This window comes from Temnothorax nylanderi, unplaced genomic scaffold (genome assembly GCF_030848795.1).
Source record: "Temnothorax nylanderi isolate EJ_2023f unplaced genomic scaffold, tnyl_v1.0 TNYL_tig0005_pilon, whole genome shotgun sequence".
Taxonomy (NCBI): domain Eukaryota; kingdom Metazoa; phylum Arthropoda; class Insecta; order Hymenoptera; family Formicidae; genus Temnothorax; species Temnothorax nylanderi.
Window position 1 is genome coordinate 2,360,363 of NW_027249067.1, and position 25,790 is coordinate 2,386,152.

Consider the following 25,790-nt stretch of genomic DNA (forward strand, 5'->3'; position numbering starts at 1 on the left):
TGATTCATCTATTTCTCCTGGTCCATCACTTTATATATCGAAATAATCGAAATAAAAACAACTTGACTCACCGATACGATGCGCAGCAGCGGAGATGTAACTGCGTTGTAACACTACGCCGATCTGTAAAATACAAATTTGTCCAAATTATTACAACGCCCAAAATAATATGATATTCTACAAGAATAACTTTTGCGCGAATTTAACGAAATAATTATAAACTTAGATTTAAGAGTAAAATAATGATTCGAATTATAAATTACCTCGTGGTTGCTCCGCCGTCGCCTGATGCCTCCCCCGGGCCTGCTCCTCCTCTCAGATCCTCTCGTTTCACGTCCATGATACTCACTATCACACACTCACGAACTCGAGCATTAATTAAAACAATACGATAATCGCACGGCGAGGTACTTCCGAATTGCCGATCACACACGACGCGACGCGTACTTCGGTGTATCACGACGGATAAATGACGCGAAAAATGTAGGATCGTACGAAGCTATCATCAGCTCGCGGCGTCTCTCAAATTAACGATTAACGGAATTACCGGAGTAGTGTCGGAGCTGTGTAGAATTTCAGCCTCCGAGTTCGCGCGGCACGAACGTCAAATTCATGCGTTATCGTAACGAGAAAATATCAAAATGTCGGATTGACCGCGGCTATAGTTAAACTACGTCGCGACACGTCGCGTCGCCCCTTTCGAAGCTCGCGAAGCCCGATCTATCCCGTTATTCCCGTTGCGTTCGCAACGTTTCGTGAACGGCCGACAAATTCAAAAGGGAAGGCAAGGCACCTGACATCGCGCATTGACGCGCGCGACACTACGCGAGTCAATTTCTTGCCCAGCTTATCTTTTCTCTTTCTCTCTCCAACGTGAAAAGAAAAAGAGGAAAGATGAACCGCGCGAGAAGTTTCAGCTAAAAGGAACAGGCCTAATTTAACGGACACGATCGCTCGATCGCGAATAAATAATCGAAATTCGTAATTCTACGTGCGTAACGCGAGACATATTCGAGTCTGCGTAACCTGGATCTCGCGAAGAGATGGTTATTGTTAATGCCCATAAATGTCGACGCGAAATGGCGATTCAACGTTCCCATAACTTTCGATTGACGAACCAAATCGCGCGAAACGCGTGCTGATCATTCGCCGTGGATGTCGATTCGACTTGAGAATTGCATATTTGTAGCGAACGATCGGAAATTGTTTGGTATTTCGAGGGATAATATACAATATATACATACGGAGCGACACGCGCACCGTTACCTGTCCGCTCGAGCCTCGCCGCGCAAGTGACGCCGGTACTTGGTAGAGTTGGTAGCGCCGCACCCCCACTTCTCACCCCACCGCGCCGCCGCGGCACGCCGTGCTCGGTGCGCGGCGAGAAAACAAACACCAAGGCCGCGCGCCAACGATTTATTTTCAAATCTTTACTCCGCATATACGAAATTAACTCACACCGAATATTCGATTCCTTTGTATCATTTTTCCCTTTTTACTTAATTTCAATGAACGGATTACATACTCGCGTATCTCGTATCGCAATTTTCGCGCTTCAATCTTTGTGAAACTTAGTTTCATCTAACAATTAAATTAATTCTTTGCTCAACGTGTACTTTTGCTACATCACGATGAAAAAATGACGCGAAAAATGTAGGATCGTATGAAGCTGTTTATCTCGCGGCGTCTCGCAAATTAGCGGAATTAATATGGGGAATATCGTGTCGAGTGTGCAGGATTCCAGCCTCCGAGTTACCGCGGCACGAACGTGAAATTCATGCTATGTGACGGGGAAATATCAAAGTGTCGGAATTCAAATTTATTCAAATTTATTTGTAAAATTTATTCAAATTTATTTGTAAAATATTAATTCCGATAAAACATTTTATGACGCGATGTAATTTTAAGACAGATATTTATTTAAATAGGAAAAGAAATACATTCTTTGGTAAGAACGGAAAGGAAAGAAAAGCGATTTAAGGATTATTATACTACTAAATTTACAGTGAATTTGGCATCAAGAAGATTTGAAAAATATATCAAGCGTACGCGCTCTTTATTTGAAATATTAATTCCAATAAAATAAGGCAACATTGTGCAACGCAATGTAATTTTAAGATTATAGATATTTAAAAAAGGGAAGAAATGCACTTTTTAGGAAAAAACAGAGAGGGAAAAAAAGCAATTTTAGGATTATTATACTACTAAATTTATAGTGAATTTGGCATTGAGAAGATTTAAAAAAAGTATATCAAAACGTATGTGCTTTTCTTAAGACAGTATTATAATTATCGCTCTTTATTTGAAATATTAATTCCAATAAAATAAAGCAATATTGTACGTACAACGTAATGTAATTTTAAGATTATAGATATTTAAAAAGGGAAAAGATATATATAGTTTTCGGTAGGAACAGAAAAAAAAGAAAAAATTTTAGGATCACTATATTATTATATTTATTTAACACTGAGAAGTAAACGGCGCATCAACGTACGTGGCTTTTCTTAAGAAAGTATTATAACTGTCGTTTAAATTTATCAGTATTAATCCAGTCATAGACGTCATAAGGTACTTTTTTTCAATTACAATTTAATCAAGGCTTCTCGAGAATAAACACGTAACGGTTGTTTATTACACACATACACCATTGTGTTGAGTGCTTATTAACGTCAGAACAGAAGGTATGTGCTGTCAGACGATTTTGCTGTTGATATTAGATTAGATATCCGTAGAGTAAGATATCCACCGTAATTCAAATATCTGAAATATAACTTTGGCTATGAAAGTTGACCGATGCGTGTAACAAGAAATATGGATACGTACGAGGAAATAGAGCTTATCATCTCAGTATCGCATTTGAAGCGCCCCCAGGTCATGTCTGCGATTGTGTGCGAATTCAACCAGGGCATAGTATTGACACTTGAACCTCGTACTCTGCGCATGCTGCGCGTTTAACGTGTGTTTAATTTGCCGTCCCTCTCGGAAGATTTGGCCCAGATAGCATTTGCGATATCGAATCCGCAAAAGCACTGACGTGAACGTACGAGATTCGTTGTATTTATCAAGATATCTTTGCTGACAACGTATGAGATATAAGGGGCAAGTAACTTCTGAGCAGAGATAGTGTTGCGCCAGATAGGCCCGATATAAGTGCGTGAAGAAAATCGAAGTGCGATCGTATAGAAATAATTATCACAATGAGGTAAGAGAAATATTTATTAAAACATTCGGAAATGAGACAGAGATTTAATTTTAAAAACTAACCCATGATAGACTTTATTCGTTTAAGATCGGTATTTAATCGAATCTTATATTATATTTAAGACCGTCTTGAGTACAATCTTAAGATGTTATAAATCAATCATAAGAGAGCCGTATCTTACGACATATAAATTTAGGACGAAATATTTAATTTTACTCATTTATGAGCAATAATTAGAAATAAGAAAAATTAACACTTTCTAATCTCTTACGTTTCAAAATCTCTTCTAGAAATTAGAAATAAAAAGATTAAATTCGATCTGTTTAGATTGTGGATATTATTGACTGCGCTTCTATTAGTTGCAATACTTGTTGCGGAAACTTCTGCAAAAAAATCGAGCAAAGATGTGGAATCAGGAGATGGTGGTGGAAAAGAAAAGAAGGCCGATGTAGAATACCGTACAAAGTAAGTAATGAAATTGATGAACAGAATATAATATGCTTAAAAAAATATTCATTCAAATTGTCGTCATATAACATAGCACTTTTATTTAATTTAATCTCTCTAACAAATTTAACTATCACTCTTAGATACAGTTTACAAATGCACGGATTTGGATCTAAATAAATGGATAAAAAAGTCACTATTTTTAAAACAGCTATATACTTTATTAATCAATGTATATTATTTATTTTAAATTTGCAATTTTTAAATGTTGACTTCTATATTAATTAAAGTACTCTTTAGGGACAAACAGTCAAAGAAAAAAGACAAATACGTAAAAGAGCAGAAAAAAAGAAAAAGTAGCTCATCAGAACAGAACGCCGAAGATCCTTCCGAAAACTATTCAGAAGTGAAAAAGTCAGAACAGAAATCGAAGAACAAGCGGAATAAACGTGAAAATGCTGAAGTGATAAATGAAGAAGGGAATATAAATACTGAAAAAAAATCGAAATACTCGAAAGATAAGATAAAGACGGAAAGTAAGAAAGATAAAAATGCCAAAAAACAATCGAAAGAATCAGAAGAACCTGTTGAAGGTTCTCAAAATTCCGAGACTCGCCAAAAATCGAAGAAAGGCTTGAAGGAAGAGAAAAATAAAAAGAAATCGAAAAATATTGACGAAGTAGAAAATGTAGAGAAAAATGCAAACGCTGATGTTAAAAGTAATAAGAAGAGGACAAAGCGCTCCAAATCGGAAAATTCTGAAAACGTTAAGGTTGATAAAAATGAAAAGAAAACTAAATACGACAAGAAAAAAAAGAAGGAAGAGGTATCCAAAAACACAAAGTCTAAAGAAATCGAGGAAGAAGTAATCGAAGCCGATGTAACAGATTCCGAGCAAGAAGAAACTGTGGACAAGACAAAGAACGAGAAACCTCAAGAAGCTTCAAAGAAAAGTAAGAAAAATAAGAAGAAGCGTGAAGTGCAAGAAGAAGAGCAAGCCGAGGAAGAGCAACAAAAAACAAATACTATCAAAGACGAAGAAGACGTAAATGAAATTGAAACAAGTGAGATCGAATCTGAAGAAAATTGCTCAGCTCAAGTAAATGATGAAGAGTGTTCTGCATCAGAGTAATAACGCGTTTCAATGTATTGATAATAAAAGAGTGAAAAACGATTAGAGATATATTTACGTTAATACATAATTACGAAGGTTTTATGATAATGCTATATTAGGCAAATTTATTTATTTCATCTATCTATAGTAAATTATACACATAAATTGTAGGATGTCTGGCTCTAAATTTTGTATTTAAAAACGTTACTTTTTGCAGTCTTGATGTCTCCTTTACCAGTTTTCCATTATGTCGATGGGATGCACTGAAAACATTATTTCATAATTATACCTTTCACCTCGCACCTGTGCGCAATTTGTGGTTCATAAAAGAATTTAAACATCCCATTATGCAAAGACGAATGCTTACCAGTCGATTGTGCCATAAATGCAATAACCCATCCTGTTCCAATATTGTTTACTGTCGAAGTATATTTAACAAGAACTCGATCGGTATCAGCCTCGAGTCTTGCTGGATCATCCTATGTAAAAATATCCTTAATTAAATACCTTTAATTATATGTTATATAATTTTATATCTACATTATGGAAAATATATTCAATTATATAATTTATAGAAATAAGATTTTTAAAAATATTTGAAATATATAATTTGAAGCAAAATTGAAAATAGTTTTACAGAATAAATTTTTGCCAAGAAAATTCTGTAGATAATCAGTTCTCCCAGTTGTAGAATCTATCGATGGTTTTCGAGAATATGTCATTTTACTAAACAACTTACTCCGCCGCAATAAGTGCTGTGTAAGAGTTCTCCGCTGGGTACAACGTCATAAATTTTGAGATTATTGCTGCTGCAGGTCTTCTTTGTGCCGATGTCGAAGACGAGAAACTGGAGAATGATCTTAAAACCTCGCGGTACGCTTACGTCCCAAGTGCACACAGTATTATTGCGATATATATTGGGATACAATGGCGAGGTGAATCTGCCTCCGTAATTGAATATACGTCCGCCGCAACCTCGACCTGCACAATTTTGATTTTGAGATATTTTACAAAACGACGGTGGTCGATCTGCGCGTACAGTTGTGATATAACTCGCGTGGTGCAGTTTGAAGCGATGCCGCGAGATCGCAATCGGATTTTCGCGTACGGTCCCCCGCGAAAATAAACCGCAGCATTTCACGTGGCGCGTATCTCGAGGCGTAAATCATCGTGTCCGCGCGTTAATAATTTCTCCGCATCTGGTGGCGTGCATTAATCGAATGCAACGAGGGGGGGGGGAGAGGGGATTTGTGCATGCTGCTACGAACGCGTCGTACCTGCATCCGTGGTCGTGTAAATGATGTCATAACTTTGATAAGAGCTGGCGATCTCGGTCCAGGAGTGCAAAGTGAGTTTGTTGCCGCTACTGAAAATCGGGCTTGGCATCATCGTGCTGCACAGTGTCGCTATAAGCGGTCCACTTGAATCACCCTCATGTACCTGCGAGACGCATAAATCTATTTAGCAATTTAGACTTACGACGCGTTTTACGTTACTCGAATTTTCGAAAGTAAATTGAACCAATTTCTGTGTTCTCTCAAACGCAATTTTTCTTTAGCAAATGTAAGGCAGATCACATACTTGTAGAGCGTTGCGCGTGCACTGCTCTGCATCGTAAATGCTGAAATGATTGAAGTACAAAGAAATGGTGTGGTTTGCCGGAACGGTGATCGTGATCCAGCAACTTGTAAATCCGTTATGGAAAATTCGTCCCTGCTCGCTCGTGTAATTTCGATCGCAACTCGCTGTGCTGTATTCGAGCTTAAAGCCTCTGTGATCATTGGACAACGATCTAAATGTCACTTTGACTTCGTTGTTGTAACTGTGAAAGAATATTTAATTTGGAATAATCCTACTTTTAAAAATATGTAATATTGTAACGATCTGATTAAGTCAAGTTCAAATACCTATAATATTCGTGTGGTAATGCGCTGCCGCAATATCTGTACGAGCCAAGAGGTAAACGGCTACCCTAAAAGATAAAATAAAATATCTCATATAAATATAAATATTAGATATCAGTAATAAAACGTATTGATTCTGCAGAAATCTTACCATTTCGACGCTAATCGGATGGTTTTTCAAACCACTGTAAATGAAGTTTGTTCCGAAGCCTTCATTTATGTATTTCTGGTTATTAGAAAGAAGATAATAGTTTAATTTTTTAATTATATGTAGAAAAAATTTATTCTTAATCATTGAGAATATAATTATATATATATACGTATATATTCTTTTTAAGAACAATATATTATTAATAAGGCATAGGATAAGTACATTTGAATGTTCATTATCTATCAAGTACTTACGTTTTGTTCAGAAATTTCTAAATATTCGTATTCACACTTGTTAGAGTCCATCAAATCAAAATCTATAAATCGTATTCGCAGTCTATCACTATATTCACCGGTAAATTTCAAGGTCCAGCGACATAATGTTCCAGCTAAATGCGTATTTGGATAATTCGGCGAAGTAAGTACATGATTTGTCTCGTTTACTACTCGAGTACCTAAGCCGCACAATGCTACAACAAAATCACATAAGAAAAATCACCCGTTTGTATAAAAAGAGGAACGCTAATGATGTAAAATGTCAATAAATATTCAAGAAATGTAAGAATTTTTATCTCTGTAATGTTTTAAAATCATTGAAAGTATTTAACAAAGACTCTAATAAAGAAAGAATGAATTTGTAGATATTAAAATAAAATTTTTCATAAAAGAAGAATTATGTATTCAGGTATATTTTGTTTTATATAATATAATAGCGATGTTATTGTACTGTGATGAAGTAAATATAAAATTTCTTACCATCATTAGTCTCCAAAGTGCCTGTTGCACCAGCACCTTGAGAAGTGCCGTCAGTATAAAATCTAATCCACAATTTGTTTGAGGTGGATACCAGAGGAGATGGCACTGAACTCCCACAAAATTGACCAATAAGTTCGGCATAAGGTCCACCACCATCTCGAACCTAGGAATAATGAAACGCATAATATAACATTAACATAAACATATTAATTTTATTAAACTGATGCTTATTTTTCGCATCTTCTTCTTTCTTGCAACCTTATATGCGTATTAGTGTACGATACAATCTTGTTATCAGCATTTCTAAAAATACTTATCAAACATTGGCGCAAACTTACCTCAAGATAATCACCGCTACATTTATCACGTCGAGTAATATTATTAATTGAGTTTTTGATATCTATGCTATTGATTGTAAACATTATAGTTTTGGTCGGCGATGTAACCACAGTCCAGTGGCATTCTTCAAATGGTTCATAAGTTGCCGCCTGTTGAGTTCTGAATGATTTAGATTGACTCGAAGTTAAATTGATTAATCCTCCGCAACCACTAGCTGGACTTGTCGTGAATAACACCTAAAATGACTTATTTTTATTATTTTATTATGATTTTTTAATTTGATTAAAAATATATCAGCAAAGTGAGAAACAGAAGAGACAATAGATAATTATTATACGAAAAAGTACCGTATTCATTACTATTAAATGACAGGTGTGAATTTCATATCAATTAATGTCATGAAATAGTATTTGTTAGTACAACAGACTTTGTACCTTGGCTGTAAAACCTTCGTAGTGCCTCGAGCTGTCGGCATTAAAGTTAACGACCATAGAATTGGACTCTGATTTAAATGTTGGTAAATTACCAGTCAAGTTTCCGCAAAACAGAGCATGTCGTTTATCCTCTTGAACGAACTCACCCTCGTAAACGGCGACGTTGTCGAAATAACAACTACAAATTGATAATAAAAAAGGTTAATAATATTTCTAATAAAAATCCGCTTGATATATATGGATTTATCAAGAGCTCACTTGGTGGAGTACTCTAGAATGAATTTCTCGAAGCGCACAAGTATACTCTTTCCTTGCGGCGCTTTAATGATCCAAGTGCAATTCATACGTCCAAAGTATTCCTCTCCATGCATCAAAGGCTTAAGTTCGCTGGGTCGTGTGATTATACCACCGCATCCTATTACAATGGTTTTATTATATTCTCTTCATTTTTTCTGTAATTGTCTTACTGCTTTTCTCAAAGTATCAAATGTTATATTTTTAACAAAACTATTTACATAATGTCTCTAACAATTATATATTATTGTTTATAAAATAATTTCTGTAATTGTCACCAATATGCAAGAAATTTGCAAGGGACTTACTATTGAGGAAATATTTAAACTGGAAGCCACCTCCCTTCACATATTTATCTGTCATGAAGATAATTCCTATCCGTGATAAGGATCTCAAAAGTGGTGGCTTGTTGTTGCCGCAATAACTTTCCACATCCTCTGTAAAGTACATACTTTCCGATATGACAGTGACGTTGTCAAAACGACAATCTCCTCCGCGACCTGTTAAAATTATTTCTTTTAACTTCGTAATTTTTATTGTTTCTTTATATACTTTAGTTTAGAGTTTAGAGATAATAAGATTTATCTATGTTGCAAACATTATCGTAGTTTCATAAAAAATCTGGCATTAGGCATTACGCTTGTATATAATGTACTGAAAATGTTCGCTTTCACGGGATCTGAAGAGGTAGCAGTGATTGTTGACATTGACGTTGACACTTACCGCGCTCGAGCTGGAAGTCAGTGAACTCGACGACAATATCGTCGTCTGGCGCGACGATAGTATAGTTACAGAAAATGCTGTTTGGATAGAGGTTTGGATACGACGGCGATTGGATGACGTTAACTTTCTCGGTCGCCTGAAATACACCTCCGCAATTCTCGCCCCAGACAGCATGGAAACCGTCCGCTTGTACTGCCTCGTTCGAATGGAAAATCACCTTCATGCGGTTCGTTGTCGAATTAAAAGGCGTAGGCGTATTCCTGCCGCAAACTTTTCCGAGACTCTTCCATTCGCCATTGTCATAATTTCCTTGTTCTCTGACCCAATCAAATACCTGTACAATGCGTTTTTTATTACCATTTGTTTAATTTATAATGTTCTTTCCGTTTCTTTATGCAACATGTCGTTTCGAGAATGTTATTTATTGTAACAGCAAATACAATAAATCGCAAAACAGCTGAGAAAATTAGAGCAATGTTAATAAATGTTAAATGTTTGTCGTATAATAATAATCAGACCTGCACATAATCTTTCTCGCAATTAGGACTGGTTTCCAGGCTAAACCGATCGACGAAGATTAAACCTATGTGATAGCCATTGTCACCTATTATTTCCCAAGTACACTCGCCGTTATTTGGATACTGTTTGGGATATCTGAAATTGCGGAAATATTATTAAATATTATTTCTTAAAAACTGCCAGAATCTCTGTTATCACAATCTCTGTTATCTTAAGAAAATAGCAATTACGCCGGAGATGCGATTTCGCGGCTGCGACCGTGTAAGGATCCACCGCAGCCTGCGGTGGCAATTACTACATCAAATTCGAAACTGCCGGAACCCTCAGACGCAAAATATTCTACCCATAGCTGATTCGATATACTGTTAATATTATATTTTTCAAGTTGACTTGTGGCATGGATGCAGTGCTTTGCGATCTGCGGTGCCGTTGGTCCGCCATTCCTGATTGTAAATATATGTAGATTAAATCAATTACATGATATATGTAGATTAAATCAAAGATTATTTGATAGATAATATGAAATAGCTTACCTGATAATGAGATAATTCCTGTCACAGTTACTTTCAAGTTCAAGTTTGGTAAAAGTGAGCTTGATCGTTTCTTCTTCAGGATAATCTACATGCCAAACACAGTTTATCGGATAGGAAATGTTTGTAGGTGATCTGATGGTGTGTCTTGGACCTCGTAATATACCACCACAAGCTTGCCATTGATATTGTAAAGTGAAATCCATACGTCTTCCATAAGTACCGTTCATTATCTTAAAGTTAAAACATTAAAATTGTTTTATTTCACACTTAATACTAGATGCAAATAATGTTAATTTACGTTTACGTAAAAATTCTTGAAACTATTATATGTATAAACGACAAGATGAGTATTAAAGATATATTACCGTTAATTCGTTGAGTAATTTCGGGCTTCTCAAATATTTCGGTTCTGTTATATTTCCACATAACATTCCAATATCTACGCAATATTTTACATTAATATCTTTACTCGTGATAAAATATTATTTGATTTTTATGCATTGCTTTTAATAGTTGCTATTAATAAGCGAGAATAAAAAATTACATTAGTGTTTATTATTTTACCCTGAACTTCAATATATTGAGGATAGATGCAATTTCTTCTAATGATACTGGCTCGCCACTCAGGTCCGCCCAAAAGACCAGTGACTTTCATTGTCATTGTCAAGCGGCTGTCCCCGACGGGAGAGATCATATTTTCGGGTGGTAGCAATTTCCAGTGGCAAGCATATGAAGATTGATTAAAAGGCGGAATTGTAGGACCTGTTATATTGCCTTGAACTTCTCTCAGAGTTCCACCACAAGCTATTATGAATCGACAGAAATTAGTAGATGGTTAAAGTTTCTTTTACGTTTTGCGTATGTTTAGTCATATACATTGAATATAATATAAAAATTTTTTTTTAATGTACTATTATAAAATACACGATGGATTCATTATTATCAATAGCAGTTTTCGAAACTTACGAGCCGGAGCCTCAGCCGTGTATCGAAGTTTGAAACCCCGATGTCCGGCAGAGGACCAATAGCCAATAATCATAGTATTACTGGAACTTCTTATCTCCTCCATTATACTAGCGCCTTGTCCTAAGACTTTGATTTTCGATTTAAAGCGGAAATCGTTATAGAACTGCAAAGAAGAACAATTTTAGCGTGTGTCCTTTCGCCAAAATAATATTTTTTATATCTCATTGAAGTTATATTACTCACCGAAAGTGCATACCCCACGTGAGTAGGTCCAGGCTCACTAACAACGTCTATATCCAAAATATTCACCACAACTTGATAACCCACCGGTAACTTGATTCGCCAATCGCAATATCTACGATATTTTAATATTTAGATGAAGATTACGCAAATAGCGCTCCAATTTTAAATGTATAAAAGATGTATGCACATTCACTTAAATAATTAGTCATATTTATAATTTTGTTATTCATCAAAAAGTTATTCATCACAATTAATAACTTTATATTAAATATATTATTATTATTTTTTTTTATTTAACACACACACAACATTCAACAAATAAAATATTCGACTAATTGCTTAAAAGATAAGAGTTTTGTTTTCTAACAAAAATGTACCTTGCTCTTGTCCGTGGATTAGGATATCCGGGTGATTTAATTATTCCATTCAGTGCGGTTAATGAACCACCGCACGCTACAAGCAAATAATATATGATGATGAATATTTGTATAAAATTTGAAATTGTACAAATAACATATAAAATAAAATTTATAATGTGCAATAAGACATATATTTAAATACGGTTTGTTTTACTAACTTTCTTGGCTAGCGGTGAAGTTTAGACTGAAGCCTCTGTAACTTAAATTATCTCTGTTGTCACTCTCGAAGTTCACATACGCTTTGTTTGTCGATGTCTCGATTACATCCGGTTTTTGAAGACCGCAATAAGTACCAATTATTGAAACTATTGAAAAATGTTTTTATTCATTATAAATTACGTTATGATAATAAAAAAGCTTAAATCAGAATTTATATAATGAGCCGTTACAGTGATTACTTACTAGTGTCATTTTCTATAAGTTTTTCTCCAATGTTAACGTGATCGGTTGAAAGGCATCGTCGAAAGCCAGGAAGATGTATGTCACGAAATTGTAATTTTAAGGTATGATCTGTCGGCGCTACTATTAACCACGAGCAGTTTTGGTTTTGAGGATATGAATGCGGATAATTCGGAGATTCAACGACGCCTGTGGTAGTGCGCAAAATTCCGCCACAAACCTCTATAAAAACATTATACAGTTATATAATTTTATCACTTTTTCTATTTTTAATATAACATATAGTAAACATCTTTATGTTGTTTAATTTAAAAGAGAATTATTTGTAACTGTTTTGATATTATAATAAAATACAATTAAACTTATAAAATACATTTATTTAATGCTTACCTCCTGAAGCAATTACAGCTTTGAAACCATTCTTAGGTTCTGGTATATCCGTATAGAAATGGATATATACCATGTTGCCAATAGTACTCATACTACTGGGTGCTACGTCTTTACAGAATTTGCCCATGAGTTGCGAGCTATCGGTTCCACCATCCCTTATTTCAACGTATTCTCTGTCGCAACTAAAAAGATATTGTTACGGTAGAAACATTATCTTCAGTAAATCAAAGTATTTAAAATATTTTCTAAAAATTTGCTTTATTTTTCTGCAATAATCATATCTCACTTCTCGGAATAACTCAAATCAAATCTATCCAAGAAATGGATAGTGAGCTTTTCACCAGCTGGAGCAGTAGCTTTCCAAATACATTCGGCATAAGTTGGAGGGATGTTTGGATAGTTGGGCGATGTTATCTCCCATTTCTTCTGCTTGCTTGTCAAGACAAATTCGCCACCACAATTCATACTTGTTTCTCTAAAATATGGAAAGATATGAGATTAATCGAAAATTGAAATAAACATTTCGGTAAAATAATGTTTTATTAACGTGAAAAGTATTATGCAAAGATCACCTGTAAGTGAGCTTAAAGCGAAAATGATTTCCGCTGCCAGTAGCTTTAACATAAAAACGATTTCCGGTGGTTTCTAGTTCCGCTGGTATTACTTCACCACAATACTTTCCGTTGCCTAACAGAGGCGAGAGCATTCCGTCTCCATTTTTTAACTAAAAGTTATATGTATGTAAATTATTTTCTTAAATATTAAATTCTTTTTCTCTCTTTCTTTCTCTTAGATTTTTCTTGTTTATAATTATATTAATTCTAAAGTCTAATAATATAATGTATTATACTAACCACCAAGTAATTGTCGCCGCATGTATGATCGGGCATTTCTTGTATCGACATATCGGTAATCTCAACTTTGATAGTTTTGCCGGGTCTCACTGTTACAGTCCACTCACATGTGAAATGCCATGTGCGAATCGCTTTCACATAAGAAGAGTTATCATATTCAATTACGCCGTTGGGATCAGTTAATTGACCTCCGCACTCTATGGATCAAAGTTAAATTCCCATTATTGAGTTTACGGATATTTTTATCAAAATTTGATTTTATTAATAAAAATAAAAATAAGGCATCTGCAACCTCGATATACGTATGCGTTGAAGCCGGTTTTATTAACGGACATATCCGTGTCGAATTTCACCGTCATCACATTGGTCCCGCTGACTAAGGACATACTGGCGTTTGCCAGGCATAATTTACTTTCCAGATGAGCATCGGCTGTCGATGTCAATGCGTATCCCGAATAAACGGAAACTGAATCCGCTACGCAATTATTAGTTTCTTCCAAATCCATGGTCATTATTCTCAATACTAAATGTGTTCCAGGTGGCGATGTGAAAACCCAATTGCAATGCAAATTGGTAGCATAGCCGGTCGGCCAACCAGGAGAACTGAAGGAATACGTGTTGTTGCGGTCACCCATTAAAGCTATTTCTTTGTTGCACTCTGACACTACAGACAAATAAAATAAATTGAAATTACTATAAGCACATATACATACATTTTATGTTGACTTGACTTACTTATGTGTTCACTATATTTGATATATGTTATCACACATTTATGTTATAGAGAAACATTGTTTAATTCGAAATAAGATATATTGGCATGGCGTCAAAATTAGCTCTTGTATTGACATAAAGTTAATCATTAAAAAATGCTTTATTTAAATGTACTTATTTGTAGTAACAACGAAATATTAAGTATATATAATAGAAATTTACATATGATTTCCTTGTTTTTCTGTTCAGTGTTTTTTGGTATTTGAAGCCATGTGAGATCAAACCAATTTCCCTGCCTGACAAAATCCGTTGACATCATGATGTAAATCACATTGCTGGATGACTCTACTGGATCTGGCAAAGAATAGCCGCATACTTCTAGTAGAGTTGCTGCTTCGTTATCATATCCATCATATATCTAATTAAAAATGGATAAAATTGCTTAATAGTTAAAATAATACACGAACGTTTTGACTTCGTTGATTGATTGCAAAGATATTAGGCATTAATATTAAATAATATTAATTACATATATGTTAAGTAAAATATATTTATGTTATTGAGTATAATATTATATTTATTTCTTTTAAAATGTGCTTGCTATTTACATCTCCAATAAAGATACTTACTTTGATATTAGAGAAACAATATTCGGCGATGTTTTCTATCTGCAAATCTGTGAATGTGATGCGTATGAGCGAATTCATTTCAACAGTAATGCGCCATGAGAACGAACCACTTCGCCTATACGGTAATGGATACAACGGCGAGGTAATGCGTCCTGTAAACCCATCGAGTTCGTTCCCTCCGAGGATATTATATTCAGCCTTAAAACCCTTGGCAGTACCGGAACCATCGCTCTTAAACTTGATCCACAGTTTGTTGGAGGACGCAATTTCCGCGGTATCTTTGCCGCAAGAAACACTAATGAGCTTTCCGATTCCGTTATCCTCCCGTATCTCAAGATAGTCCAGATCGCAGTTATCACTCGACTCGATATCGAACTCAGAGAATACGAGAGTAATCTTGTTACCGGGAGAAGTATTTAGTATCCAAACGCATTCTGCGTTCAGGGGATAACTATTCGGATAACTAGGCGAGGTGATTATTCCTTGTTCGGATGTATAATTTCCACCGCAAGCTGAAGAATATAGATAAAATTAAGAACTTCCTTTAATTATCTTCTACGATTAGGCATTTTTCATATAAATATATTGAAATTTAATGCACCTGTATTCAGTACGGAGTACGTAGCAACGAAGTGACCTATGAATTCGTAGTGTATGGCTAGATGCAGCGTGAGCGAACTTCCGGTACTCGTAATCGGCGGTGGCGCAACATTGTTGCACCATTTTCCTAAAAGTGGTCCATCTATGCTTTCACCCTCGAATACCTGGAGGGAGAGCCAAAAACAAGGACTTAACTCAGTAGACTCCCATCGGTTCGTAACATCAATTGGATCAATCTCCATATGCGTGAAAGTAATAGTTATATGGTCGGCTGGAATAAAGAATAGAAGGGTAAAGCGATTGTTGAAAATTTAAAAACAAATATGCAAATATGTGAGACAAAGTTGGATTACCTGGATCTTCAGCTATTAATATCCATGTACAATTAGTGTCCCCATGTGTGTCGGAATTGCCAACCGGGGGTGTAAGAAAACCGTGGTCCTTAACAATTATACGAGCACCGCAGGCTCTACTGTATTGAGCTTTGAAACCTTTGGCTGAAATTATACTATCGCTCTGCATAACTACTAGCATTTGATTACTACTCGAAAGATAGATCGGTGGTAATTGATTGCTGCAATGTATTCCCAATAACGGGTCATCTTTCGTTGGGCCATCAAAGATCTACGAAAATACAAAACAAGATTGTTAATATTTGTTATTAGAACTAATTTAAAAAATACCCAGAATTATATTTTTATGAATGGTTTGTTTAAAAAATTATAGCATACCTCAACGAAATCATCACTGCAATTCCCGCTGTTCTCAACATCAAAGTCCAAGAACGTAAGATTCACGAGGTGATTGCTGTCGACTTCTAGCAGCCATTCGCAATTCTGAAGGTGCGGATAATTCTGTGGATAATTAGCCGAGTGAATGATGCCCGAGATTGCTGTAAATTTACCACCGCATCCAATAGGAACGCTCCTATAGCTAGCATTAAATCCTCGACTAGGGTACGATGAGTCCGAGTGAAATTTGACGAACATTTTGTTTCCGGGACTAGTGTATGTCACTGGCTTCTCCGTGTAGCAAAGCACGGTCAATTTTGACGCATCGTCGACGTGGTCGCCCTCATAAATTTCGACTTTGTCGAAAATACAACCTTTGCGCTTCTCAGTGTTTACCTGAAAGACAACAGTTTCCATTTTTACATCACAATAGCGCAAGTTCCCGTTAGCATCGCTTTCATATTAACTTCCGTATAATTTTTGCGTATACTTTTTTAGATATACTCACGTCGTAAAATGTAAGCTCGACACTGTGCGTATAATCCACTTCGATCAGCCATTCGCAATCAACATTCATCGGATAAGCTGACGGATATCCAGGCGACGTGAAATTATCATACGGTTTAGTCAAATGCCCGCCACAACCATGCACCATCCATTCGAGCCGGAAACCATTGAAGGCAATAAAGGAGTCCGTAACAAACTTTATAAACACTTGATGTTGCATTGAATTAATTTTCTTTGGGAGATCGATACTCCCACAGAGTCGAGTCAGGTTGTTGTTGGGAATATCACCGTCGCCTTCCATGATTTGGAGATAATCATATGTGCACTGCTCTGTTGTTCCTAACTTTGACCCTAACCACATTGGCCCTTGACCTTCGAGGTCAAAGTGTGAGAAAGTCAGATTAATCGTGTTACCAATTGGTGCTTCGATGATCCAACTGCAGTTTGTTGAGTGCTCATATTTGTTAGGGAAATTCGGTGATTCTATCACGCCGTAGTAGCCATGTAATTTGTTTAATTCAGTTAAATAACACTCTGCATCATAAAAATATAAATTTTATAGTAAAATAATTTCACAATAAGTAATTAAATAAAAAATTAAAAAATAAACACTTATTCTCATAAAATATGACCGAAAAAATTTTTAATTTAAAAGAAAGAATATATATTAATAATTAATAAGGAAGAAATTTGAAAATATTCAAAACCAAAAAGATCTCTACTGACTCACATATAACGCATTTTTTAAAATAATTTTAATTTATAATTTTCTAAGATAATATTAATAAATTATAATTAAATAGTATTTTGAGTTAATAACACGTATACTTACGCGTTTCGTATTTCAAATGGAAACCGCGGCCGGAATTACTGAAGTCGCTGCGGAACCGAACGGTCATTTGATTGGATTTGGATTGAATAATCTTCGGATACGAGATACCGCAATAACGTCTTCCATTTGTGCGATGACTAATGCCTTCATATATTTCGATAAAGTCATATCGACATTTCTCATGTTGTTCAAGATCGAGATCCACTATTACAAGTTGCACTAAACTACCCGCCGCCACAGCGATCTTCCAATAGCAATCCGCGTTCGCTGAATAAGGTTCAGGATAATTTGGAGATATAATATCCCCAGTAACTGCGGTCAGTGTACTACCACATCCTGTAAAGTTAAATATACATATAAATATAGGTGAGAGTTGAAAGAAAAGGTAATAAAACAGAATCAGGATTTTCTGTATGTTTTTACCTTCCGTGGCGCTATCCCATTGTATTTCGAAACCTGGCCATGATCTCGAAAAATCCGAAACGAATCTAATATACATTTGATTGGCTTGACTCGGTATTTCAGTGGGTATGTTTTTGCCACAGAATTTGCCAATTAACGGCGAGGACTCGTATCCACCATTCCTGAAATATGAGAAATATAAAATAGCAAATTGAAAAAGTAATAAGATAAAATTCAAGTCCATTACCTAATTTCTAAGTAATCGAATACGCAAGATGCATGTCTTTCCAATTCAAAGTGATTAACCGTAAGAATTATTCTATGTCTGTTTTGTGCTTCGATAATCCAAACGCATTCCTTCTTGTTTGGATAATGATCAGGATAATTTGGCGATCTAATAATGCCATTTTCTTTCGAATAATGACCGCCGCAGACCTTCGACATATCCATGAAAATATATGTAGCAACGAATCCATCGCTTGTAACACTCGAGTCAGTGTGGAAGAGTATGGTTAGTGTACTATCCTGTGTCGTTAAGTCAGGTGGTTTATTTGTACCGCAATACCTAAAAAGTATAGTCATAATATATTTAAAAAAGAGCTGTTAAATAAAGAAAAGTTAAGTTGAAATAATTGCAGTACGAATTACAACAATAATATAATTAATGTCTTTTTGATAACTTGAATGTATTATCTTCTTATTTAAACCGTTCAAACTAAAAGAGATTAGTAACGTCATCATACGTGGCTATTATGTTTTTGTCGGACAAGGTATAGTTTTCGTAAATGTTGACGTAATCGTGGACACAATGAACATGATATTCCAAATTAAATGACATCCAAGTGAGTTGTATTACATATCCTGGCGGTGCTTGAATAGTCCAGATACATTCCTCGTTATCGACATAAAATCCGTTTTCAAGAGGAGGCTGAATTACCCCGGTTGGTTGCTTCAGCAATCCACCACATCCTTAATAAGAATAATAATATCAATGCTTTGTTATTCTCAAAGCTCTATTTTTACGCAAAAATTTAATTACTTTGTACGCAGACTAAATCTGTCGCATTCAAAACTATAATATCAAACCTTATATTTATATAATAAAGCGCAGCAAATTACTTACTACGATCGATCGTTGTGTAGTTTGCTTTGAAACCTCGACCATCGATGCTGTTATCGGTGGTAAACTTTATGTACATAAAATTATGCGTGGAATAGTAAGGAGTATCTGGCATGTTTTCTTCGTCGCCGCATAATTTGGCGAGATTCGTCGCATTTTCATTATCACCGTCGAAAATCTCGACGTAATCGTAGTAACAGTTCTGGTCTCTGCCTTCAATGTCCATATCTTCCATAGTTAATATGATTCCTTTGCCGGACGGTTGTATAATCTCATAAATACACGTTCTCGAATGATGATAAGGGTTCGGATAGAAGGGCGACTTGATAATTCCGGTATCCTCATGGAATTCGCCGCCGCATAAAGTTTCATACGACAATGTGAAACCTTCCGATTCGTAAGACCAATCGGATTTAAAAAGTACAACTAATTTGTTCGAATTTGACTTGATCGCTGGCGGCATATCCGAACCGCAGTATCTACCGAGTAATTGAGAATTCGTGTCAGGTCCATCATAAATCTGAAGAAGTACAAAGATTAAAATTTCCTTTCTTTCTATGAAACGTTAGAAGGATAAAAACAAAAAGATCACCTCGACAAAGTCAAACTGACAATTGGAGGAAGTTTCGATATTAAATTTCAGCCATGACGCTCGAATTCGTTCGCCTACTGGCAATTGTATCTTCCATTCACATTCCATATTTGGCAGATACGCCGTCGAGTGACCTGGTGAACTGATTAGTCCAGTGGCACTGGTATAAATTCCACCACAACCAGGTAAACCTAAATATTGTGAATTATTTAAACCATCCAAAATTATCCAAAATTATAAAATTATAAAATTATTTCTTCTAAATAAATATATAAATAATGTAACTACACTTAAATTGTATAGATTAGCTGTCTTAATAATACCTTCAATCGTCGAGTAATGGATTTGGAAGCCAGCATCTTGCTTAGAACTATCAGAATGAAAATGAACAGTTGCTTCAGAACTCGGTGTAATCAAAGGTGGTGGACGAGTGTGATTGCAAAAAAGTCCTAAACGTTTTTCTTCTATACCAGTAATCTACAATATAATGTCGAGTCAAAATTGATAACAAGTACTAAACAATAGGTGATTATTTCATGATTTAGAAAATTTAATAACTTTAATAACTTTAATAAATTTAATAAATTTAATATATTTTCTATAACAATGTATCTTTAAATTTTGTAACAAAAAAAATATATATAATATATAAATCCTTTATATAGCATTATAATTGACCCATGAAGTACTTACCTCCACATAGTCGTTTTGGCAATTTTGCTCGAGCATCAGCTGACCAAAATGGAATTGAATCCTTTTCGAGGCAGCGACAGTGATTCTCCAGAAACAATCTCTGTCTGGAGGATATTTTCCAGGCGAACCTGGAGACATGATGGTACCGAAATTATTTTCTAAAACACCTCCACAAACAGGATCGATGCTATTCCAATGAAAGGTAAATCCATCATGAGATATGCTGTTGTCCGAATGGAACCACAAGTAGAGAGTGTTATGGGATGAGATGATTGTCCCGTTTCCGTTAGGCAATTCATGACCACAGAATCGGTTAATCAATTGAGCGCCAGTGTTTTCACCATCATGGATCTAAAAGTATATATGTGCGTTATGAAGTATAATTTTTCTCATTTCTATTGTTTATATTAAAATTCTTTATATTCTAAGATTTAAGAATATAGAAATTTAAATAGCATTAAAAACTTCTACAAAGTCTTTAACATAAATCAAAGAGCATATAAGTTCTTAAAGCAAGAGATTAAGAGTCCAAGCATTCAATGCAGACAAATTTTAAAATAACTTACAGTTCTACTGCGAACATATAGTAACTTTAATAACAAAAAAAAACCAACGGTAAATATTTTTTTTTAATTTCCTGTTTTAATATGCAATATTAATCGCACCTGTAGAAAATCAAACTTGCAATCTGTAGAGTGCTCGATATTAAAAGCCGTAAAGGTAACGTTCAGAACTTTAGAGGAGTCCGTTTTTAACACCCAGGCGCAACTCAATCCATGCTGGTAAGTACTACCGCCTATGGGAAACTGAACTGTTCCCGTGGGATTCCGTAACATACCGCCGCACGCTTGCCGTGGCGTTTCGCACCTGTTTCCTGTGAAGCTAGTCGTACACTGACATGTTGTCCGTCCGCTTAAGACAATGCAAATACCGTTATTTCGGCAAGGATTTGGCGAGCACGGATCGGTCGGTATGTTGCATGTAGTTCCTAACAATTAATAAAAAGCATGTAGACGCAGTTATATAAATATATTAGACGCGTAATTCTTACTACCTTTAATTCTTAATAAATAAGTTAAGAATTCCATGGGAGTGTCACACAATCATTTTTTGTATAAATTTAAACTTCAGTTTTAACTTTATAATTTATATTATTGTGCATTCGTCAAGCACGAATTAATACCACATGTTATTATTCGTCACGCGTGAGAAGCAGAGCGTTATGATTTACACGAGTTGATTCATGTGAATCTATTTCCCCCTACCTCTCACTTTCATCCCTAACACATACCTGAGTATCCCGGGTTACATGTGCAAGTGAAGCCATTTGCACCGTTTGGCACGCATGTGCCATGAACGCAGGGGTTGCTAGAACACGCTGTATTAAGTGATACATCAGATAATTGGCAGCCGTTTGGTCCCATTCCATTACCGACGTAATCCGGTGGGCAACGGCACAGCACGTAAGAACTTGTAAGCGATGGATTCTCGGTACAGGTAGCTAATGGATGGCATCCGCCGTTGTTGATGGCGCAACCACCAACAAAAATGCAACTCACGCCATCGCCGCGGTACCCTGGGGGACAAGCTCCACACGTTCTAGAACCCTTAAAGAAGTCATTGCAATGAGATAAGTTACGGTTGCAGTGAATTGTAACAATTGTTGATCTATTCGGTTATTTCATCTATTCTATATTTATCTTAAAAATAGGCGTACTTTTTATGACGTAAATATAACAGACATCTTTTTAAAACCGTTTTGACGTTTTTTCAGACACAGTCGTAATTTTACTTCATGTCATTATGTAGTATATTTACCATTGTGTTCATGCATTGTACATAAGGGGAAGTACTGCAGCCGCCGTTGTTAATAAGACACTCGTCAATGTCGGTGCAATAATAACCATTTCCGCTATAGCCGTGCGGACAAGCACCGCAAGTAAATGAGCCGCGAGTATTGAGACATGGTACCGGTGGATTTACGGAGCAGGGTGGATGGGCCGCTGCACATTCATCTACATCCTTGGTGCAAGCTGGGCTTGTGCCATCGCTTTCCCATCCCTAAGAACGATAAAAGAAAAATCAGCGTTTCTGCAAGCAGCCAGTTTGTACTGTAAGTTGATTTAGCTTGATATAGCTTGATATAGTTTAGCCTTTATATAGTTTAAGATAAAAAAATTAAATAAATCAAAGAGCGTACTTGATCACAAATGCACGTATATCCAAGTGCAGAACCGCTTTTGGCGACGCATACACCGTGCTCGCCGCAAAGCGCTTCGGAATTCTCTGTATTGCAAATCGATGTTTTCTGCGTACAATGAAGACCAAACCATCCCGGCAAGCAGTCGCATCTAATATTTGAACCAATATTATTGTATACAGACATATTCCGCACAGTATATCCGAGAAATCACATAAAGGCCACTTATTGCGAAACTCAGTAAAATTATTGAAAATAATAGAATTTTAGAATATAATTTAAAGTTATTCCAATTATTTCTTTGAAAAATCTTTTATAGCTTCCTAAATTGAATTTTAAAATTGTGTGTTTTTTTTTCATTTTTCTTAAAAAGAAGGCTTTTAATTTCTGGGTCGACTGCAAATTCGTTAAAGGATCCGTAATCAAACGAAATGCCTGGTTTTGTTATTTGATATAATAGGAATTGTTAATATACCGGTAAGATCCAGGAGAATTACGACAAGTTGCTCCGTTTTGACATCCAAGATCCGTACCAAGAAATCTAGCGCACTCGTTAACGTCCGTCATACAATTCGGGCCCTAAAATTATCGTAATTATTTCCACGAAATACCACTCCTTTCAAATTACATCCGCATACCTCCCAATTTGATGGACAATGACATTGATAGGCACCATAGAGATCCTCACAAGTACCTCCATTTTGACAAGGGTTACTCTGACATTCGTTCTCTCGGAGTAGTGCTTGCATAGCTCTCACTGAGTCCTCTAATGCCTTAAGCTTAAAAATACATTTACATATTTTTAATTTCACCATACAGGCCATTATTCGTATAAGTATGCCATTCATTATATAGATTCGCGTATTATACATACTCGGGCGCTGATACGACGAATGGTGCTTCTGGTTATACCCGCTATTGGATTAAAAGTCTGAAAATATATTATTTAATGAATAAAGCTTCATACATTTAACTTCATATTTAATTAATTTTTTTCATTCTGACGCAACACGAGTCATATAACTTTCATCGCTGGTTAAAATGCTAAATTATAAACTGCGGTAAGAGATAAATTAATATTGAATGATTTAATATTGTAAAAATTATTAAAGCTATATATTTGCATTACTATTATACAATCTCTTTCTTATTTCCTTCTATATGAAATAATTGTTACGCTTTTTTTTATTGGCGTACTGGTATAATTTGATACGGGGATATAGAAAGATATGTCATCGCAAGCTGTGTTGATTCAATATTGCGCATTCTTACCGGTATACGTGATCTGTTTCCTGCGCGAATCGTACTGTTCATGTCGATACTTCTCTCAAGCAGGGAGACTCTTCTCTGTAAGCCTGTAGCGCCTGTCACTATAGTCGTTAGTTGGTAAAGAGAGTTCTCCATCTCGGCTAAATATCCCATCCGCCACCTGTCGATGACCCGCGTCGCATTTTGCGCCTAAAAAATATCGAGATCTAAGCGTTTGACTAATTGTGTCTAAATTATGCTGGACGTATAGATATTTATTCATTACCGCCGACGCTACGTGAAGCAGATTGATGTCATTAACGTTTATGTAACCGCCCCCCATTAGCTTCAGCGTAATGTTTCTGTCCTTCGCACTAGAGATTATGAGATGTCCATCTCGAGACTCCAAAACTGGTCTGAATTTTATACAAATTATTTATATATGAGTCTATCTACACAATTGTGGAAAATTTATGGAACGTTAAGAAAATTTAATATTAAATACTTTTATTCGATTATACTATTTTGAGTCATAATTTTTATGAATCATGCGTTTCTGTTAACTAATTATTCTCAAGACACTATCGATCATCGAGATATCATGCAAATGTATGACAGTTTTTTTCAATTTTGCTTGATATTAACTAACATTATATAAATGTAAATATGATATTGGACGCGGACAATGTTCATCATATTTTTATTAAGAAACATACCTCTCGTCCATCCATGCCGCGCATAAACCGAGGTATAATAACAGGAACCACATCGATGCAAAAGCCATGCCAACAACAACTTGAAATTCAGTAAACCAAATATTATTCTGTTATACCTTGTCGGATTCGCGCGGAACTTTCATCGAAAAGACAGGTCGTGACAGACTGATCCGTGAGATCGGCATTGCGGGCGTCTGCATCTCTGGATGGGCGTATTTGAGAGATTTATCGAAATCCACCCAGTATCGGTTTACAGCCGTTATAAATTACATATACCGAAAAGAGAGATACAATATAAAAAGTAAATTTGTGGCATTCAATGAACATTTATGATATATAAAATTATTTATTGCTTACCAAGTAACAGTATGTATTTGTCTAAATTTATTAGGATTTATTCTTTTTTATTAAATTTTTAGCATGCGTATTTTAATCACTCAAGTTGTTCATAATCATTCATATATTGTTTCAAAGATTGTAATATCTCAAAAGATGTTGATTAGACAATTTTACTAAATATTCCTGATGTATTAATAAAGTTTCCATTTGGTTTTATATTACAGCTGAAATAGAAACTTATTGCTTAAATACATTTATACAACCTATTGCTTTAATTAATACAATTAACATCATTAATTTAATAATATGCATGTCTCCATATTAAATATTATTATCTGAATAATATACTAATAAAATAATTTTTTATTTCACGATATTTATAATTAATTTATCTTTTAAGAGATTCAATAATATTTAAGAGATTATTAATAGTGCGCCGTTTATTTAGACTTTATAGAATAAAATTAAAATTTTTATTTAAATTTTCTCTTTCTTTTATTCTTGTTTTTCTACTATATCAGAAAATTATTCTAGCATACTTGCTTAACAAATAACAAATACGCATAAATTTATAAACTAATCTAATATACATATATGTCTCGAATAAAAACTTCTACAGTTAATTTTTATCTTTTTTGAAATTTAGATATTGACTTTAAACTTTTTTAATTATCCAATTACGTACGTTTTAACGTTATATATTAACAATTATTCTTTTGTTTAAAAGCATGGTTGTTTTCGTCTGAAGAGATATCAAAAGGGTGTATTCCGAACCGAGTTA

At 35.2% G+C, this 25,790-nt stretch overlaps 3 protein-coding genes and 1 long non-coding RNA gene across 5 annotated transcripts in view; 1 reads left to right on the plus strand and 3 right to left on the minus strand.

Annotated features, from left to right (window-relative positions):
* LOC139776430 (uncharacterized) overlaps nucleotides 1-1,466 on the minus strand; it is a 95,487-nt gene extending 94,021 nt beyond the window's left edge. The window contains exons 1-3 of the mRNA XM_071713064.1: nucleotides 1,245-1,466; nucleotides 264-348; nucleotides 72-123 (exon numbers count right to left, since the gene is read on the minus strand). Coding sequence (XP_071569165.1) covers nucleotides 72-123; nucleotides 264-348; nucleotides 1,245-1,441 — 334 coding nt within the window. The 5' untranslated portion in view covers nucleotides 1,442-1,466. The remainder of the gene's footprint in view (nucleotides 1-71; nucleotides 124-263; nucleotides 349-1,244) is intronic.
* A 962-nt stretch (nucleotides 1,467-2,428) lies between these two features.
* Nucleotides 2,429-2,963, minus strand: LOC139776459 (uncharacterized). The gene is made up of 2 exons (XR_011719083.1): nucleotides 2,824-2,963; nucleotides 2,429-2,760 (listed from the first exon to the last, which is right to left on the minus strand). It is a non-coding gene; the product is annotated as an uncharacterized lncRNA (long non-coding RNA).
* LOC139776451 (uncharacterized) lies at nucleotides 2,959-5,281 on the plus strand. Its single transcript, XM_071713096.1, has 3 exons — nucleotides 2,959-3,202; nucleotides 3,530-3,667; nucleotides 3,950-5,281. Exons 1-3 carry the CDS (start codon nucleotides 3,198-3,200, stop codon nucleotides 4,779-4,781), a joined length of 975 nt encoding a protein of 324 aa, XP_071569197.1. The 5' UTR covers nucleotides 2,959-3,197; the 3' UTR covers nucleotides 4,782-5,281.
* Nucleotides 4,863-24,822, minus strand: Cubn (Cubilin). 2 transcript variants are annotated; one of them, XM_071713083.1, is made up of 53 exons: nucleotides 24,671-24,822; nucleotides 24,241-24,370; nucleotides 23,979-24,164; nucleotides 23,581-23,637; nucleotides 23,345-23,485; nucleotides 23,182-23,285; nucleotides 22,707-22,857; nucleotides 22,325-22,567; nucleotides 21,798-22,113; nucleotides 21,172-21,494; nucleotides 20,507-20,857; nucleotides 20,137-20,290; nucleotides 19,814-20,004; nucleotides 19,225-19,741; nucleotides 18,845-19,070; nucleotides 18,349-18,666; nucleotides 18,123-18,283; nucleotides 17,700-18,035; nucleotides 16,869-17,401; nucleotides 16,361-16,756; nucleotides 15,983-16,253; nucleotides 15,631-15,900; nucleotides 15,030-15,541; nucleotides 14,623-14,818; nucleotides 13,979-14,350; nucleotides 13,687-13,883; nucleotides 13,405-13,556; nucleotides 13,119-13,307; nucleotides 12,833-13,014; nucleotides 12,446-12,664; nucleotides 12,202-12,348; nucleotides 12,002-12,077; nucleotides 11,625-11,736; nucleotides 11,382-11,544; nucleotides 10,980-11,219; nucleotides 10,781-10,854; nucleotides 10,416-10,645; nucleotides 10,113-10,325; nucleotides 9,882-10,017; nucleotides 9,364-9,697; nucleotides 8,949-9,140; nucleotides 8,605-8,761; nucleotides 8,347-8,524; nucleotides 7,912-8,148; nucleotides 7,574-7,736; nucleotides 7,073-7,287; nucleotides 6,819-6,893; nucleotides 6,671-6,735; nucleotides 6,345-6,585; nucleotides 6,041-6,203; nucleotides 5,503-5,744; nucleotides 5,131-5,242; nucleotides 4,863-5,026 (listed from the first exon to the last, which is right to left on the minus strand). In XM_071713083.1, the coding sequence occupies exons 1-53, from the start codon at nucleotides 24,736-24,738 to the stop codon at nucleotides 4,995-4,997; spliced, it is 11,259 nt and encodes a 3,752-aa protein (XP_071569184.1). In that variant the 5' UTR covers nucleotides 24,739-24,822; the 3' UTR covers nucleotides 4,863-4,994. The 2 variants fall into 2 exon arrangements, with proteins under 2 accessions (XP_071569184.1, XP_071569176.1); XM_071713075.1 differs by having other exon boundaries at nucleotides 4,863-5,242.
* Between the last annotated feature and the right edge of the window lie 968 nt (nucleotides 24,823-25,790).

Bases quoted from the DNA above. Each gene is read 5' to 3' on its own strand.
- Cubn (XM_071713075.1), bottom strand. From the start codon at position 24,738: ATGGCTTTTGCATCGATGTGGTTCCTGTTATTATACCTCGGTTTATGC. The intron at 11,220-11,381 runs GTAAGTTTCGAA...GATTCATAATAG, and splicing joins CACGGCTGAGGCTCCGGCTC to CTTGTGGTGGAACTCTGAGA. The intron at 10,018-10,112 runs GTAATTGCTATT...CCGCAATTTCAG, and splicing joins CGCGAAATCGCATCTCCGGC to ATATCCCAAACAGTATCCAA.
- LOC139776451 (XM_071713096.1), top strand. The intron at 3,668-3,949 runs GTAAGTAATGAA...AGTACTCTTTAG, and splicing joins GATGTAGAATACCGTACAAA to GGACAAACAGTCAAAGAAAA.